The following is a 20,170-nucleotide window of genomic DNA, read 5'->3' as shown; positions in this document are numbered from 1 at the left end:
TTGATAACTTGCACAAAGGAGGTTGGTTCGGAAGTCAACAATATGTTATGTGTGGTTGCGAAGTTGAGACTGTCGATTATTTACTGGTGGGGTGCGTATTTAGTAGATTTTGGATGTTCAATATTTTAGAAGGTAGACATATTTCGGATTCTGTAACAGAGGTCAAGGATATATGGAAGTTTATGTTGGGAAACAACACAAAAAGAAAAACAGCAGCAAATAATCTGGCTTTAACTGCTACATGTTGGTGGAAGATTTCGCGGGAAAGAAATAATGTGATTTTTAGAAAGCAATCTTTTGACCCCTTAGCGACCGTTAGATGATATAGAAAAGAAATGCGCTAAATTTTACTGAACTAAGTAACGGATTTTGATTTTCGATTGTAATCACACTTTTTTATATCTCTTTTTTTCGCCCTAAATTTTTCTGAGGCTCCGATGTCTCAATTATTGTAGCTAAATTTATTTACATAATGAATAAAATAGATAGCGTGCTAATTTTATCTTAAAAAAAAAAAAAAGTGCGGTCTCATTTGTATCTTTTGTCAGGATTGATCCAAATTCGGTCGAAATAAATTTTTTTTAATTTAATTTTTATTGTTTGAGGCACCAGTAGTGTGAATGAACATATCATCAACACACAGAACCGACCTTTTGAGAGGACTAATAAGCGAAGCTCCTTTTCCAGCAGTAGTTGATTTGCAGGATCCCGTCAAATCATCAGTCACTGCAGCAGCGGTACCCTGACAGGGCGGGTGATTTCTTCGTCGACACCTTACCATCACACGCAGTCAACGTCGCGACTCCAGTGGCATTCCCGCAGTATTCGTCGACAGCCGGCCCAATCTACAACACCTCGTCGCGCACGTGCGCAGCGGCGCCTCCTCCCGTCATCCCCGCTCCGCTGCAGCGGCGCACGCATAATAATATTAATGACTGCTTCTACGGGACCACAACATCACGCCGTCCACCCCATTCCCTCACTACGTCTCGTCCGTCCGTTGATCCCGCCGAATCTGATGCGTGTGAACCTCCTAGATTCTTCTATTCCCATTTTACCATTCTACCCGGCCCCGAAAACGGAGAATTGATTGTTCTTTTTTTTTTTTTTTCGCTTTGCAACTGCAAAGGGCCCTGTAATATTCCTACATCATAATTTGGTATGTATATATATATATATATATATTATAATTAATTTTATGATTTTTAAATATAATTAATTAAACTTTTCCTTTTAATACTAAATGATAATAACAATTAGAGTTGGTAAATGTACAGTGACTAAAGTGTAATAAATATGAAATTGAGGGACTGAAGTGGTTACTACGTCACTACGTGAAAATTACGTGGACCGAGGTGTAGTTTCGTGATGGTACGGGGACTGTCAATACATTTTACCACCTCTTTCCGTATTTATATTGTTATGTATTGTATTTCTCCTCCCCTTTTTCCCTCGGTGCCCTCTCTCTCTCTCCCCTTACTCTCTCCTCTAGTGGCTCCGCCTCCCTCTAATGGTGGTTCACACCAGCTGAGGCGGAGCTCGGCCGTGCCCCGGCGATCGCCGATCGGACGGTCGAGGTCGCGCCGATGACCGCGCATAGAGGTGAGAATGTGAGATCGATGCTCCGCCACAGATCAAACCAGGCCCTTTTCACTGATCAGCTAGGGTTTTGCAGGGAAAGTGGGGTGATCACGCGGAGTCGGCGGAGTTCGTGGCGCAGTACGATCTCCTCTTCCTGCGATCTCGCGATCTCAGCTGAGATTTGGGTTCGGTTACTCGATCCGCTGGTTTTTGTTCCAAAAGATGCTGAGATTTTTGTTGCAAATAATCTTTGGAGGTGAGGACAAAGTGAATTAGTTTGCGCAGATGCTTTAGAATAGCTTTGACGACGTGAGAATTTTTTGCTTCTAATGTTAGGTGTATGATTTGAGGTGAGGATGTAGAAAAACTTAGTGTTGTTCGATGCTGCTATAATTATAATTAGAACAAGCACAGATTTTCTGAGAATTGTCGATCTTTTATGATCTTTTTTTTACTTATGTTATCTAAGTAACTTTTAGGTAGCAATGTACGGTGATCACCCTCGACTGTAGGCCGTTCTGAATATGTCCCCCACAGAGTTGAGTTTTTTTATTGAGATCCCCCTCAAATGCCAATTGTATTGATTTAAGTGATTCGTGTCAAACTAATTTATGATTTCGTTAGATCTAATGACCTTACCAGTTTTCTTAGCTAATAGAAATGTTGATTCCAATGCCTGATAGTTAATGAAGTCATTGCTTTTGATGATATCCCTAATTCACCTGACTGAAATAACTCAAATAAAAAAAAAAAAAAACTAGAAGTCAAGGGGATGTTTAGCCAAGAAAAGATATTGTTGGGGGTCTATTTCAGAATGACCTATAGTTGAGGGGGGGTCTCCTGGCATTTTTTACTTTACTTTTGTTCCAGAAACTTCTTGTGATTTAGGAAAGGACTGACTGCAGAAAACATCCTGAAGTTCAGGCACAAAATAATTGATAAATTCCTGTGTTAAGTGCCCACAACAACGGCAAATGTTGTAACAAATGACGTGTATGGAAAGAGTTAGTAGAGTTATTTTGTTTATAACAATTAAAAAGAGGTATGTATAGATTTGGTGGAACCAACAGATAGATGGGATCGGTTTTTCCTGTTATTCTAACCGTTTCTAATATTTATTTGTAACGCATTAAGTGGTGTTGCCCTATGGTTTAGCTGCTATAGTTCAAGGATTATAACCTTGGGTGACAGGTTCACTTCACCACATGCATCTTTGTCATTGTGGTTGATGAATTTCGTAAGTAAGTTCATGTAAGAAAGACAAGTGAGAAGGTGACATTGTAGTTTTTATGGGCTGTTTTGCCCTGTTGAAGCATTTTGTGATGTGTTTCTTGACTTGACCTGCTCGAAGAGCCTTAATAGCATTTTCACTAGATCTTTTACATTTTGTTCCTGCTGTGGCAGAAGCATAAACTTCCATTTGTAGTCTTTTTTCTTCTGAGGTTTCCTAAAATGATTTCAGCTTTCCCACCAAAGAAAAGACTTCAGACTTTCTGTTTGATTAATCACCCCCTTGTTGCTTCTTAGAGTAAATAAGCTGTCCCTGAAGCTATTCTAAATAGGCATTTAGTTCTGAAGAATGATACTGAAATAACATTTGAAGATTCGGATGGCTATAGGAAGAAAGGTTTCGACTTGGATTGTTCAGATACTGCGTGGACTAATTGTAAAGGAAGTTTGCAACTTGCGATGCTTTTCACTGGCAACTTTATCAGGATTATGTACTACAATTTCTATGGACATATGTGTCCCTATTTTCCCTCATTCTCTTATTATTTTCATGGAACCTTTTATTAGACTGATGGCAGAAGTTATTTGAATAGTCTACTTTTTATTTTCTCTCCACATATTTTTCATCTTCCAGTTAGTTGGGCTATTATCCATTTAATCCTACATGATGCAAAGGTTGATTGCGCTTGATTGTGCTTTCTTTATTTCCTTTTCAGCAGGTCATGAACTAGTGCCTCATATTTTATGTGTATAAGCTCATCGTTCAACAAGTCAAAGAACATGGAGGAAGTTCAAGATTGCAAGTCCAGAAGCATCATTGGTGCTTCGGGTTCTGTACTTCCGCAACTTCTTAAGTCTACTCAGGATCAAAGTTCATTACAGAATTTTGCATGGGCTTGCCTACTATTGGCTAGAAAAAACTACCTCCTGAAAGAAAATGGACTTGTTCCAACTGAGTATGAGATAGACATGCCTAGTTTGGACCATAGAGAACTAAAGAAGAAGAAGCCTATTTCTAAGGCCAAGTATAGAAGCAATCGCAGTGATCAGAGATCAAATGACTGTTCCCTTTCTAGCCTTCACGACGATGTTGCCCTAGAGTGTATAGCTTGGGCAAGTAGAGCTGACTATCCTTCTCTTTCTTGTCTGAATAAGAGGTTCAACTCATTGATTGGCTGTGAAGATTTATACAAGAAAAGGAGGGAACTTCGTATCATCGAGTATTGGGTATACTTAGCTTGTACGTCAATGCCTTGGGAAGCGTTTGTTCCTTCCATAAGGAGATGGATGAGGCTACCAAGGATGCCATGTGATGTGTGCTTTTCTAATGCGGATAAAGAGTCTCTTGCTGTAGGAACTCAGCTTCTCGTTTTTGGTCAGGAATATGCTGGATCTGCTACTGGATCTGCTACTCAATCTGCAGTTTGGATGTATAGTTCGGTGACTCGCAATTGGTCCAGGGGTCCCCTGATGAATTTACCCCGTTGCATGTTTGGGTCTGGCAGCTCTGGCGAAATTGCCATTGTTGCTGGTGGAACTGATGAGACTGGTCGTGTCTTAAAATGTGCTGAACTGTACAATTCTGATTACCACACTTGGGAACCTTTACCGGATATGAATTTGCCAAGGAAATCATGTTCCGGATTCTTTATGGATGGGAAGTTTTATGTCATAGGGGGGATGTTGAACAACACTGATTCTTTAACCTGTGGAGAGGAGTATAATATTCAAACTAGGACATGGAGGAGAATTGAGAATATGTACCCTGGAGGTAATAATGCCATTCAGTCTCCTCCTCTGGTTGCTGTTGTGAATAATCAGCTTTTCGCAGCTGATCAGTCCATGAACACAGTTAAGAAGTACGACAAAGAAAATAACACTTGGAATGTCGTGAAGCTGTTGCCTGTTAGGGCCGATTCTTCTTATGGTTGGGGTCTGGCTTTTAAGCCATGTGGTGACAGGTTATTGGTCATCGGTGCTCGTAGGGTGCGTGATGGCAGAGAAGTCCTCGTGCTGCACTCTTGGTGTCCGGATGATGGAAGTGCTGGAGGAGCAGAGTGGGAAGTTCTGTCTGTCAACGACAGAGTTGGTGGTTTCGTCCACAATTGTGCAATAATGGGATGTTGAAAGCATTGCAGAAAAGCTGCTTACTACTCACATGCATAGATAGGCAATTTTGCCAAGTTTAATGTAGGAGCGGCTGATTTTACTGGTAATTTTTTGTTTCGAACTTTTACCTTCATCACTTATTTAGGAGCAGCACTTCATTTGGCACTCTTTCTGCTAAAGTTTCAGAAGGGGACTGAGGACATTCAGTTTATTTGGAAAAATTATTTTTGACTCTATTGGTTCGTTTTCCATTAGCATGACATTAGACTTCTTTGGTGTGTGATCTGGCATTAACTTGCTTAGTTGTGCTTGTTTGTTGTTTTAAATTTGTTCTATTTTACTTTGTTCTTGATTTTTTGACTACGAAGCTGTTTGGGGCTGCACTAAATACATCTTTACATGTTCTTGAAACATACTGTAATCTCATTCCTGCTTCTTCTGTGGTTCTTTCCCCTCTACAGGGGCCGACAACATAAATTTTGAAGCAGGAACTGAGGACTTAAAAGCCTAGAAATATTTTGTTCTACCCTTTTGTAAGCTTAGTACGATGGAGGCATGCAAAACATTTGACTATTATGTTTTCTTAATCTCTCTTGATGCAGAATGAAGAGTCATAGATTAAAGTGAACAATCGAAGAGGAGAAATCTATAATATTTCTCTTACACCAAAAACTCTTTTAACTTGTTTACCATACTCTATTCTACTGGAGTGATTAAAGGGTAAAGTTTGCTTCTTCTTTTTTTTTTTTTTTTTTTTTTTTTTTTTTTTTTTTTTTTTTTTTTTGTGTCCTTCGATTACTACGGTATGTTTCCATAGGCACGAGTAATGCCCAATTCGGGTGCGTCTTCTTAATTATGTTGGGCTGGTTTGTTTTAATGTGCTTGTTTCTTTAGACTCAAGTTTCCTGTGTGTTATTCAGGTTGGTTGACTCCAGCAGGTTCAATCTGACTGTTAGTTGAAACACTTTGATTGTAAGTATATTTTATATCGTTAGAAACACTTTCATTGTTAGTTCAATCTGATGCTGGGAGTTCAGTCTGAATACTTTGATTTGAAGCACTCTATATTATTATGCTTACTGGAAGTTTAGAAAAAGTTTCAGCTGTTAGGTAAATCTGATGCTCGTTGCATAGTTTTTGCTGCGGAGGAAAGGAGCTTTCAGAGCACTGACGAGTAAACTATTCGATAGGGAGCGCACAATCATGGAATATTCCTGTTGTCTATTCCTGTTGTACATAGTTTTGTTTATTATAGTATTTTTAATGGTTTCTACTAGGTCAGAGCAAATGACAATGTTGCTCTACTGTGCTTTGGGCGCCATTGGTTTAAATTATAGAAACAACATGTCCATGTGTGGGGATAAGGTTGTGTACAACATTAGGTATTCTCAACATCCTGCAGCTGCAAGATTTTCATGTCTCATGCTTCTTTTGATCTTATAGCTTTCCATGTGCTGATTCATATGAACAAGAAATGCATGATGAGACATCACGGCTTTGGCCAGTTCCCTATGAGCAATGCTACCTGTACGCCCAGATAGTAGGCTTAAATCTGGCATCCTAGGTATTCTATGATTAAGATTCATCCGCTGGTCTTATCATTTATTTGTAAATAAACAATACTCAAAAGGGGTTTCCTTTCCTATACTCTAGGATCTAAGGGTGTAAGATGTACGACCCTCTATGGGGTGTGCAGCTAGCATTTTTCAAGTCGGGAATATTCGTCATGAATACCACACAGATAGTATAAACAGGTTTACCAAGTCTCACCGACGCTTGATCAACTATTTGTCATCATTAGCATTATATATAGGATGAGAACAGGTTGCGGATTAACATGCATGCTTATCCTCAAGAGAAAACTAGTGAGCATTAATCTCGAATTGTAGAGTAACTACCTTTTCTTCATTAGATTTCCAAATTAAGGATTGCATTCCTGTCCAAGTTCCTTCCATTTTCCGGTGCACCAGTGAATAGCTTGGAAAGCAAATTGTATTTTTAATATATACATACACCACTATGTCACAGCATACAATATGTTTCCATCAATCAATTTGTTCCTTCTGTTTTCTACAGTGCAGTGATAGGAGATATTTTTTCTACACGAGTGATATTGTTTTTGCATACAAAACCAACAGGGAGATGCACTTGTTGTTACTTTTCCTATTCAAGGTACCAATGTGAACATTCTTTTATTATAGATCTGTTTTCTATGGTGCATGAAGTACCCAACAAAGTAGAAGTCCGTGATTTCCTTTTTCTTTTATTCCTAATCCCTTAATATCTGATCGTGGTAGAAATAAGAGATTTGCTTGTCTTTTGTCCATACCTTTCTATTTATTTATTTGTTATTTTATTAGGGATCCAGCATGGGTCACAATGAAATGTTGTTGATATCTGAGATCATTCTGCTTTAAATCTTTCTCTATATCTGCTATCACTTTCGTCTTTGTTTAAAGGTGTTCTGCACCGTGCTCAGAATATGATAAAATAAAGCATGAAGAAAATAAGCCTAATAAGTTGGTCTTTTTTTAAAGTGAAGAGCCAAAGGCTATTAGGTTGGCTTAGTGGAGAAAGTCAATCATGCATGCGTGCATGCATCTTTCTAAAGCTCTTTTCTTTTTCCTCGACTCTTATGGGGTGAATAATGTCTGAAGCGATAAGCATTTTATTCTTGGAATAGCTGAATATTCTAGGATGCAGAGGAGTCAAAGAAATTTTGCATTTGATTTGACTTTTTTTTTTTTTTTTATTTCTAGGAAAACCAAAAATATATTTAGTTTTCTTTTCTTGTAAAAAAAAATGCGGCATGGACGATGAGATGAAGTGATAGATGAGAACAGGGTAATGTACGGTGTAGAGAATAAGAGGAAGGCAAATTCTTCCTGGGATAAATCGAAAAATAGTCCTATTCTAGTAATGCGGGGAATAACTCTTAACTGTACTTTTTGTTTTTGCGAGAAATATAGTATGCTATCCGCTTTGTTTATTTGTTTTAGAAATAAATTTAGGTAAAAATGTAAATCAACTAAGATTCGAACTTGGAACGGTCGGTAACTCTTAGCAACATTTGGCATAATAAGTGGAATAAACTAATCTATCTCTCGGTTATTTTCGTTGCCAGTTATTTTCTTACCAAATACAACCTTGAAGAATTATTTACTGTACAGTCATTTCCATGATGGAGCTTTATTTGATTCTTGATACGACTTTTCCTGCTAAAACTTTTTCTTTTTTTTTGTCATTTTTAAGAAGTAAACAACTCTTCTTATGGTGGCGTTTGGTGGGAGTGTTCCAATATCAAGGTCGAGAGTTTGGGTTAGGTCGTAGGGGCAAAGTTCCAGGTTCGTCTTTGTACATTTTTGTTTTCTTTCTGAATAACTAGCACTGGTGGCCCCTTTGACTTTTTTATAATTTTTTGTTGTTTTAGTCTTCAAATTTTAAATTGTTGAAATCGATTGATATGCTATTTTTATGTTACGTGTTAAATTATGTCTCTATTGATGTTGGCGCTAGTTAGTATCCAAATTGCACCAAAATACGAATGCGATACACTATTTGTACCTAATATTCATGATCTAGAGTGGTCCTCTTTTTTTTACTTTTGGAGTGGGTCTATTGAAATACATATAAGACTATTATTATTCTTATTATTATATATTATATTATATATATTATTATAAGCATAAAGAAGTAGTTAAAAGCCGACATCATTTGCTTTACCAGATTACATCGGAGGTTGGAGGAGACCAAAATGGATCACACGCTCTGGTCAAAGTCAAACATCAAATCTTAAAAAAGATCCTTCCAATAATGACCTTAATTAATCTGTATAACAACTCCTCTTTTTTCTTTTCTTTCTTTTTGAATTTTTACATGCTTTGTAAAGTGAAAGGTGCAATAAAAAAGTGTTATTTGGAATTATGAGCCCTCTTTAGTCACCATTCTAAGGAGAATAGTATTATTGGTAGATTAAAAAGGAGTGTTACCATTTATTTATTGTTGACGATCTATGTATTTAATTTCCAAAATTATCTCAGTGTAATGATGAGGATCAGCTCTACCAAATCGTTACTTTTCTTTTTTATTCTAAATATCCAATTCTTATTCCGGCACTTTTACAGGGTTGTTTTAATTATTTTATCATAGTCTTTTGGCTTCAATTTACTCCTATATATACCATATTCTTATTTAAAATATCCACTTGCCAAGTGGAAGAGAGAAGAAAGAAAAAAAAAGTAAAGAAAACAAAGGAGAAAAGAAGAAGAGCAAGAAAAAGCAAAGATAGAAAGAAAAAGATGTTGAATATAAATATTAAAAATATATTTTTCGGTAACTAAGTTTTTGGAGAATAAAGGACTGTTTATATAATTTAATATGAATTTAAAATAAGAGATTTTTTTTTTTAGAGAGAAAGGTAGTACGTTCATCCCTTCATTCATATAGAAAATGAATTAAGTTGAGGCAACTCAACCTCGAATAAAATACAGGCAACCATACCAAAAAATAAATAAATAAATAAATAAAAATAAATGATAAAAAACGCTTGGAAAAATAAAATAAAATAAAGAAAGTAAAACTAAAAAAGAGTTCATTTAGAGTTGCAAAACTCAGTCCGCTCCCTTTCCAAGTCCCGAGCTCGTCTAACCATGATTAGGGGATTTGGAGATTGGTTTCTAAAAATCACATTATTTCTTTCCCGCTAAATCATCCACCAACAGATTGCGACCTTGGTCAGATCTTTCGCTGATACCCTTTGTGAGCGGTTCTTAGATAAAAACTCTCAGACAACCCTAACCTCTACTATAGATCCTGGGATATGTCTACCGTTTAGTAAGCTAAACATCAGAAATTTGTTGAATATGCATCCTACAAGCAAATGATCTACAATCTCAGCTTCACTGCCACACAAAACATACTGTAAATTCTCAGACCAGCCCCTTTTAAGTAAATTATCAACTGTTGGTAGGTGTTTCTTAAAGGCAAGCCAAATGAAAATTCTAACTTTATATGCAATTTTTAGGTCCCAAATTTTTAGAAGAAGAATAATATCTTGTATACCCCCATCTCTGATTAGCGAGTACATCGACTTAACGGAAAAAAAACTATCTACGCATTCTATCTCCAACGGATTTCGTCTGGCCTATCAAGCACATAAAAAGTAGAAATAAACCTCTTGAATTATCTAATTCTACAATTTTCCCTCGGCATCCCAACCCCAACCCTTCTAAGGATCTTTTTCCATTTCCAGCCTTGCGTGGAAAGGCACTCCTTAATAAAAACTGCTTTTATTGTTACCCTTGCATAAATATCAGGAAAGAGCGTCTTGAGAGAAGCTTCTCTACACCACCGATCAAACCATAAGTTAATAGACCTCCATCTCTGAGGTCGAAGTATGTGTTACATTTAAAGATAACCTTAGTGGAAAGCACCCTCTTCCACCATTGTGCAGCCGGTTTGAACGTTCTTCCTTCACACAAAGGTATTCTCCTCTTATAATATAATCTTCTAATAAAAGTGTTCCATTGTTTCTTCCGATCTTTGAATAGATGCCACCATCATTTCGAAAGTAAAGCATTGTTCATCAAGGCAAAATCCTTTACCTCGAGACCTCCTTCTTTTTATCCCAGCAAATACAGCTCCATGCTACCATATGTGCACCTTCCGGGATACCGACTCCGCCTTTCTTGAAGAAATCCCGCCTTAGTGCCTCAATCTTTTTAACTACCCATTTTGGAGCCTTGAAAATTGAGAAAAAATACAGTGGCAGGTTGGTCAGTACCGAGTTCACCAAAATAAGTCTATCTCTTTTCGATAGTAATTTAACTTGCCAACCATCAATCCTTCTTTGAACCTTATCTATGATCCCAATCCAGTCCTTTTTGCGAAGAGTTTTGTTAGACAATGGTAGCCCCAGATATTTAGTTGGTAACTTTTTCACTTTGCAACCCCATGTATTTGGCTAGACAGGTATCTTTCCCAAGTCTACCTCCTTTATAAAATAATTTTGTTTCTTTTTATTCACCTTCACACCTAAGGCCCACTCAAATAAACCCCACATGAATCGAATGTTCTTCACAAATTTTTTCTTTGCCTCGCAAAAAAAGTGTCGTCCACGAATTGATTGAGTGTCACCAAGCTGTCCTTAGAGAGTCCAATACCTCTAATTAGAGCATGTGAATTTGCTGCCTCCGGCATCCTTGCTAGACATTCGGCCACCAAAAGAAAAAGATAGGGAAACAGGGGATCACCTTACTTTACTCCTCATTTTGTTTTGATCTAGTTAGTGGTTGCCCCATTAATCATCACCTCCACCTTGGCGTTGGAAATACACTCCTCCATCCATCGACACCATTTGGCGTCGAAGCCCCACCATTCCATAATCTTAAAAAGAAAAGCCCAATTAACCCTACTGTAGGCCTTTTCGAAATCCACCTTAATCCCGACTTCCTCAATATTTTCTTTACAACCCCACGCAACTAATTCACTCGCCGTAACGAATGTGTCGAATAGCAATCTCCCTTTAATAAAAGCAAATTGGGATATGGAGATTAGGTCGATCTTTGAATATGACGTCCAGTATATTAGCCAATGCTTTGGAAATAATCTTCTATATTTCACTCAACAAACTGATAGGTCTGAAGTCGTTGGATCGCACCGCATCTTCTTTTTTGTGTATCAAATAAATATATGAAAAATCATTAGGACATGTGGAGATTCGTCCATCAAACAGTTCCAGAAAAATATTAAACACGTCATCCTTGATAATATTTCAGAAGGTCTGATAAAAACTTATTGGAAAGCCGTCTGGTCCCGATGCTTTGTCACCTCCTAATTGTGGAACACAACCTTCTTAATATCCTTCATGTTAAAAGGGATAGTTAGCTGTTCAGGGTTTGTAACTCGTTTAGTTTGAAAAAATTCGCTCCAATCTCCGTTGACGCCTGATTTGTAGTGCTATTTATTTTTCTCACAAGCATAAGAGGGAGTAGAAGAAGACAAGTTGTACTAGAACTAGGCCATTTTATTCAAAGTCTTTTCATCTATTTTATCTTTTCTTTTCTCTTCTTTAAGGCCAAAAGAAATATAAGGGGTAATTTGATAGAGAACATGCATGCTCCAATTATTTTATTTTATATATATATATATATATATATATATATATATAGCAAGGCTGCTGTACTCTTAAGAGCACGGAGGTCTCCGTGCTCCTGAGCCGTTTTCGATGATGGAATTTTCGAATCGACGATCGGCTCCGTTAGACTTGATCTAGCGCATTTGAAGTTTCTAGAAAATAATTTTTGCGATTTTTCGATATCATTTACCTAGTAATCGAAAGGATTCAAAATTAATAATTTTTAATGGTTGATATATGTCGTTTTCAAGTTTAACGGTGTAGAAGTATTCAAATCAGATGAAATTTTGATACAAAATTCTTTATACTATCTACAACAAGATTAATATTTCTGATTGAAAATTTTAGTGCTATATCACCACTTTTTATAGGATTTTTATTTTCAGTCGTTAAAAATTATTGATTTTGAATCCTTTCGATTGCTAGGTAAATGATATTGAAAAATCACAAAAATTATTTTCTAGAAACTTCAAACACGCTAGATCAAGTTTAACGGAGCCGATCGTCGATTTGGAAACTCCATCATCGAAAACGGCTCAGGAGCACGAAGGCCTCCGTGCTCCTGAGAGCACAGCAGCCCTGCTATATATATATATATATATATATCCTCAATCAGTATAGGCCAGCAGGAGGACCACTAGCCATCATAGCACCCTGCGCTTACACGTGTCCCGAGAACACTTTCCACGTCACCCCATATGATGAAAACCATTTTGGTATCGCCCCAAATTTTTTTTTCTTCTTTTCTAAAAAAATTAATTAATACCCCTTCCTCCATTTTTTTTCTTTACTTATTTTATTTTAAAAATAGTTAGAGTGGTAAAATTTAACGAAATTAATAAGTGACCGAAGAAACCTTAAAATAAAGATTAAAAAAAAAAGTTTTAGGGGCCGAATTCAAAGACCGCTATAGGTAGGGGGGGGGGGGGGGGGAGGGACTCCGTACATGTATCGCCCTTTTCTACGCATACGTACAGTATATATTGCCACGTGTAGTACACTCGCTTTCTTTCGTTTTCCTCATTTAAGATCTTGCTAGGTGTACGCACTAAATTTCTACGGTGGAGATCGTGCCACGTGTGAGCTGTTATCCCTTTCGGCCTTTCTTTTGTCGGAAAAGAGGAGCCCTACAGCGAATCTTTTGGTAGACGAGGACACAGCGAAAGGTCCCGATGGACGGATGGGCCCCACCAACCATTCTATTCTCTATGCGGCGTCTCATCTCCACCGTCCGATTTTTTCGGTGGACGATTTGGATTGGTAGTTCGTTCGCTCGCATATGTTCCCCTTACGAGCCTGTTGCTTGCACCGATTCCACCGTGGACCGACTTTTTGGAGTTTTTAAAAATAATTTTTTTTTCTTTTTTTTTTTTCTTTTTTTTTTTGATTCTCAGGTTGATCTCCTTTGGAGTATTTGCTGCTGAAGTATTAGATTTTTTTTTTTTTGTTCTTTTTTATATGTAGGTTGTTTATATGTATTTAGTTAATCACATCAAATAAGTTATGATTGGATTTAAAATAGCTAAAAATTTATGAAGGCCTATTCAATTTTTCCTTTGGAGTGAATGAAAAAAATTTAGTAAAGAAATTATGTGAATGTTAAATGTTTGGGTTGAAAATATGGCATAAAACGTAGTAGGAGACTATATTTTACTATAACAGAATTAAGTTATAGAGATACATTTTTAGAATACTTTTGTATAAGCGTCTTATTATGGCAACTTTTTTTAAGAAAACCTACTAAAACCTAAATATAAAGCCCAATCCAACAAAAAAAATAAAAAGTTCTCCTATTCAACCAACCCCACTCAGCTCACTCGGCCCGATTACAAATACAAAAGGAAAAAAAAAATTGATCACCATCTTCCCTTTTCCTCCGCCACCGCAGCCGACGATGTAAGGTTTTGGCGGCTAGAGTTCGGCCGCGAGGATCTTGCAGGGACCATAGAGGGTTACGATCGCTACGTGTCCCTCCGCCACAGGTAGCTGGAAGAGTGGGTGCCAAATATCGAAGCGGACCCACATATAGCAACACTTTTAAAAAGTATCAGTAATTTAGCCAGCAGCACTTTTTTGACATTTGAAAGTGTCGCTATACATCGTTTTTGTTATAGTGTTTATAAGAAATTAATAGAGAAATAACTCTGTAGGCCTAGAACCTACTTGGAAAAATAATAATAATAAAAAATTCCTGTTTGCCAAAAAAAAAATCCACTAAGTTAGCATTTTGCAAAAATAGTCCATTTTTTCGTTTTTACAAATTCGGACCATTTTTTTCTCAAAATGACCAAAATACTACTATTTTCTCTCTTCTTGCTCTCTTTCTCCTCCCGTTGCCCATCACTTCTCTACCGTCCCCACACTGCCGCCGCGCTTTTCTCCTACCTCAGCCGCGAGCGAAAGAACGATAACGAAACTTAACTCGCTTGTGACCGTGACCGTTCTAGCAAGGTCCCACGGTAGAGACAAGAATGACGATCCTCGGAGCATAGCCGGAGAAGGAAACGAATGTGGAGGGCGATAATTACAGGTTGAGAATGCTCCTGAAGCGGATTTGCAAGTGAGTTCGTGAGCATGGCTGATGATGATGAGGTGGTAGCGGTAATGAGAGACGAAAGTGTGGCGGACAATGTGATATTGCACCTTTTGAAAAAAAATTATACTATTTGAACATATATTACACTATTTAGTAAAAAAATAAGTTATATTATTTGATATGGATAATAAAATATAAAATAGTGTAATTTAATACTATTTTTTTGAATAGCGCATGCAACATCACGTCATTCATGCAATTTTTTTTTTCTCTTACTATTGCTACCACCTTACCGCCGTCGGCCATGCTTGCGTTGCAAACATGAATCGAAGCATTCTCGACCAACGATTGTTGCCCTCCTCCTCTGCCACTTTTGTCTTCATCTCCGGCAAGGCTTTGAACGTCTATGATGAAGAGCGGGTCCAAATTGCCAACTTATTCTCCCTTATAAGGAGCACTAGTACGCGGATGTGACGGTAGAGTTGGTGTGGAGATAATGAAGATAGGATGAGCGCTCGAAGCTACTGTTAGCAGTATGTTATAGTGGTAGACACACTCACAAGATCACCATATTTGTTATGGTGTGTGTGATTCACAGAAAAAATTATGAATAGAAAAGAAGAGATGCGGTAGAATAATATAAAAAAACTGAATTAATTAATGGATCCACTTTGATACATTAATGGCCTAGATGGTTACCAATATAAATAGGTAGCAATGCTAACAACCCAACAAATTGATTAACAACACAACTAATACATGTTTATCAAACTAAAACAAATGAAGAATTATTCTAAATAACTAATTTCCTAACAAATAGTTTGATCTTATTTTCAACAAAGTAAAGACATGGGTCAGTGAGGAACTGTGGAAAAAGAGATACGGTGTTTAAGACATAAAATATTTTGGTTTATTTTAAAAATTTTTAGTCCGAATCTGAAAAAATGAAAAATATGGTTTGTTTTTGTACAAAAGTAAAACTACTGAATTAACAAAAAAGAAAAAAAAAAAAGAAAGAAAAAGGAAAGAGAAAGAAAAAGGACCATCTTATTTATTTCTGATTGGTGGGTTGAGGTTGGCCAAAAGAATCTGGGTAAATACAAGTGCTCCAGACAAAATCCACTCCAGAAGGGGAAAGAAGAAAGAAAAAATAGTACTTAATTAGCCCAATGCCTGGGCCTGTTGCATGCTTTAACTCTACTTCTTAATTAAGAGAGAAAGAGAGAAGGGGGGGGAGGGAAAGAGAGAGAGAGTATATGCATACTCAAACAAGAGCTCACAACCAGCTAGGGTTTCGCTTAGAGGTGTGTAGAGGTGGGTGGGGCTCATGAGTTTTTCTTTTGTTTTTCTTTTTGGGGGCCTCTGGGAAGAAATATAAGCAGCTTTTTATAGATGTATATGTGTTATTGGGAAGGATTTTGCTGTGTACATACATGTATATAGCAAAGAGAGATATAGTAAGAGACATACATATATATATATACTCCCTTTTGATGAGGTCTATAAATCCTGCATCACCTCTTCTACACTGCTCCCTCACCCTCCTCTCCCTCTCTCCCTATCTCTCTCCCCCACCCCCTCTTTAGATCTCTTTCATAGGAAAGAGTGACATGATTAGGGCTTGAGGAGAAAGACAAGGATGAAGGAGAGAATTAAAGCTGTGTGTCTTGCTACTGGGCAAGTTGGGTTTTCGTTCCTTCTCTCTCTCTCTCTCTCTCTCTCTCTCTCTCTCTCTCTCTCTCTGTGTCGATAGGAGGGGAGAGTACACAGCAAGATGAGTACATGCATGGGTGGGAAAAATAAAAGGTGAAATGGGTTGTGCCTGGCTCCCTGTATGCCACACAAGCATAGCAATCTATGGTGAGATTGCCTGCATTGATTGGCGTGCAAGGAGCCAAGCATGCCCTCTCTCTCTCTCTCTCTCTCTCTCTCTCTCTCTCTCTCCCTTTGGGGACATAAGTTGTTTGCATGTTAGAAGAAGGATTGATTGAACTTGGGGTGGATTTATATATCTCTATGATTATATGTTTTGTTATATGCTGATGTTTTATCTTTCAAATGCTTGCAGGGATCAAAATACTGATTAGTATATTCTCACTCACAATTAACTATAAGAGATCTTAATTGATGAGGTCCTAGATTAGCTATATAGCTCTTTATTACTTTTGTTCTTTTTAATCCTGAGAATTTAGATGTCTTATTTGATTTATTTTCTGATCATATTGGTTTATTAAGATCTTTCCTTTTGTATTATTGCATCCTTAATCTGATAGGAGCTGTACAGTAAATAGTAATGCGATCTCCATCACAGGTTATGGACTTACAGATGAAAATGATGGTAGTTCTTCTTTATTTTGTTCTTTTTCATCTTTTTCTTCTGAATTTGGTAAGCTGAAATGATCTGGCATTTTTTGACATTGCATTGTATAAAAGCTCTCGTTGTAGAAACTAATAAGTGTACTTGTTACACCTAAAGTTGGGTGTAAATTTCACATTCTCCATCCGGAGAATTCATTTCAGACTCTAACCTGATCTATTTGGGTATAAGATTCACACCCAACTTTTGGATGTGCAAGTGACATTATTTCTGATTTGTCAGATGTGATAATATGTTTAAATTAAATTGCCAGATTCTATATATAGGATTCATTAGCTGGAGCATTTCATATTTTGAGATCTTTGCTTTTACATATGGGAGTTCTCCTTCAAGTGTGTTTATTTCTTCATTTGATTGCATCTGATATATATATATATATTCCACCTGATCAGGTGGTTATTTCATGTAGATGGAAAGCTTTGCTTTTTCGGTAGGTTAGTTTATTTAGAATGTGATAGATTATCTCATTCCTTTTTATTCCTTTTCTTCCTCAAAGGATGATAGTGTTGATTTCTGATGCATGAATCATGTCACTTTTCTTTTTGGGAAATAAAACTTTGCATGTTTGTGAAAATATAATAAATTGCCAACTCTGAGACACTGCATCTGCTAATTATGTTCTGCTAGGGATTCAGACGAAACATACATGAATATAAGTGTCGTGTTCCTTAAGATATTTTGGATGGCACCACACTCAAACATGTGACATGATGCATTGCTTTCAATATTAGCTATATATTGTATGTATCATCTCCACGAGCTTCTGCAAAGCAATCACCTTTTATAGTTCTTACCTTCTCTTGAAACAGATATATATATATATATATATATATATATATATAGAGAGAGAGAGAGAGAGAGAGAGAGAGAGAGAGAGAGAGAGAGAGAGAGAGAACTTCATTGTCACCTCATGCAATACACTGCAACTCTCTCTCTCTTTGTGGAACATATACTTGCTATATGTATATATATATCTTATCCCTGCTAATATATTTCTTCTAGTGAAGTGTACTTCTCTGCATAATATTAATGCTACCAAATGTATTTTCTCACATTACTGATAGAAACATCTCTTACATTGTAAATGTTCTAGGAAGTCTCTTTTTAGTTTTCCTTTTTTTTTTTTTGAATTAATCATAAGATCTACATAGTCTTGAAAGTCTCTCAATGCTATAGCTAGTTCTTTTTCTCCTGCACGTTTTCCAAAGATTGTCTCTCTCTCTCTCTCTCTCTCTCTCTCTCACACACACACACACACACACACACAAAGGAATGCCGAACAGGTAAGATGTACATTTCCTCATTTCTCTTCATCATTGGATTGCTCTTGTACTTACAGTCAAGCCACTTCCACAAACATGCATGCATCTCTCTCTTTCCCCCACGGGCGAAGCCAATGAAATCTCTCTCCATCCATTTGATTTATTTGTGACTAGTCTATAATCTATATCTACATGGTGTCAAAGCTGATTCCATACCTGCTATTTAATGGGCTAGCTAAGTGAGCTGAAGTGTTAAGAATATTGTATTCGTAGAGCTAGCTGATGTCGTAATGAAGCATTGTGAAAACATACCTTAATTCCTGGCCCCCTCTCTTCTCTCTCCCCCCTAATCCAATGGCTCTGTCGGGTTTAGCCAACTTCTTAATTATATATGGTTTTTAGTTTTTTTTTAAGAAAAGTAACAAATTGATCGATTGATCATTAAGACTAGTGCATGTAATAAGCTTTTGGTCTTTAATTAATTAGATGATCAAAATTTTGATTATAGGATTACATGCAACACAAATTAATTAAGCGGGTTGTAGAAGTATGGTTGGTAGGGGTACATGTAGAATGAGAATATTTGCGAGGTGGTGGTGGTGGTGGTGGTGGTGGTGGTGAGCTTGCCCTGCCCTGGCCCCTAGAATAAACCAGAGAAGTAGTGAATCAGCACTTTTTCTAGCTAGCCTGTGCCCGTGCTAGTGCTTGACTGCTTTCCCCATCTCCAAAACTTATATGAGAGAGAGTGAGAGAGAAAGAGAGAGACAGACAGTCAGCCAGACAGACAGTCAGGCAGACAGACCGATAGATAGGGAGGGAGAGAGAAAGACAGACAGACAGACGAATAGAGAGGGAGAGCGGGGAGAGAGAGGTCCCCTCCCCACCCCCCACTGCCAAAAGTGTAGTGTGTTGTGTTGTGTTGTGTTGTGTTGTATTGTGCTGTGCTGTGCTGTGTTTTGTTGTCCCGGCCACATGCGGAGGGAGGCAGCCTGCAGCTTTCTACGCTTTTGAGGTGGTCATCCGTCTGCAGCAAAAGAGCAAATTAAAGAGCAAGAGAGGGGCTGGCGGGGGTGGGGGTACATCTGACGAAGAGGCTAGCTGCATGTGCTTTGGCTCTTTCCCAGGACCCTCTTGTTCAAAGAGAATTTTCAAAACTAATTAACAACGGATCGTAGCCCCCCAAATACTGTTTTTATGAGCCGTCCATGAAGTACGCCATTAATATAATATAATATTACATATATATTATATATATAGAGAGAGAGAGTGGTTATGATGCTCGTAAAAGCACCAAGCACTTGGTGCTTATAAATTTTTTACTATTAGATCTATTCTTTTGATCATTTTCATTTGTTAAATTATTATTATTTAACCGACCACCCACTCAATATTCTAACCACACATTTCTTCATATATATATATATATATATATATGAGTTTGGTTATTATAGTTTTATGAGTATAGATCCTTTTGTACTTATAAATTTTCAGTCACTAAATCTATTCTTTGATCATTTCTATCGGTTAGATCATACTATTCAACCAACCATTCACTCAACAATGAGGGACTATTATTATCCTAACCAGAGACCACTATCATTCTAACCACACATTTCTTCATTCAACGGTCGAAAATTTATGAGTATAAAGAGATTTATTTATAAGAGTATAGTAGCCCTAGCATATATATATATATATAAAGAGAAAGAGTATAGCTACATATGCTATTACGAGCACAGTAGCCCTTGTGCTTTTAAGTTTCTAACTTTTCATCAACTTTGATAGGTGATTAAGATGCTAGAGAGAAGAGAATTAGAGAAAAATTAGATATCTCAATTTCTCTTTTCTTTGAATTTCTTTTTAATTTTCCTTTTCTCTTTCACCCTAACTATCCATCAAAATTAATGAATGATTAAAAATTTAGGAGCACAAGAATTGCG

The 20,170-nt window shown here is 37.2% G+C and overlaps 1 protein-coding gene across 2 annotated transcripts; it reads left to right on the top strand.

The window, feature by feature from the left end:
• Positions 1,433–5,246, top strand: LOC109720555 (F-box/kelch-repeat protein At5g60570-like). Of its 2 annotated transcripts, none has more exons than XM_020247759.1 (3): positions 1,433–1,602; positions 1,676–1,837; positions 3,531–5,246. In XM_020247759.1, the coding sequence occupies exon 3, from the start codon at positions 3,556–3,558 to the stop codon at positions 4,936–4,938; it is 1,383 nt and encodes a 460-aa protein (XP_020103348.1). In that variant the 5' UTR covers positions 1,433–1,602; positions 1,676–1,837; positions 3,531–3,555; the 3' UTR covers positions 4,939–5,246. The 2 variants fall into 2 exon arrangements, with proteins under 2 accessions (XP_020103348.1, XP_020103349.1); XM_020247760.1 differs by having other exon boundaries at positions 3,528–5,246.

This window comes from Ananas comosus, linkage group 14 (assembly GCF_001540865.1).
Source record: "Ananas comosus cultivar F153 linkage group 14, ASM154086v1, whole genome shotgun sequence".
Lineage (NCBI taxonomy): Eukaryota > Viridiplantae > Streptophyta > Magnoliopsida > Poales > Bromeliaceae > Ananas > Ananas comosus.
Note: the sequence above shows the minus strand (reverse complement) of the source record. Positions and strands in the feature narration are given on the sequence as shown.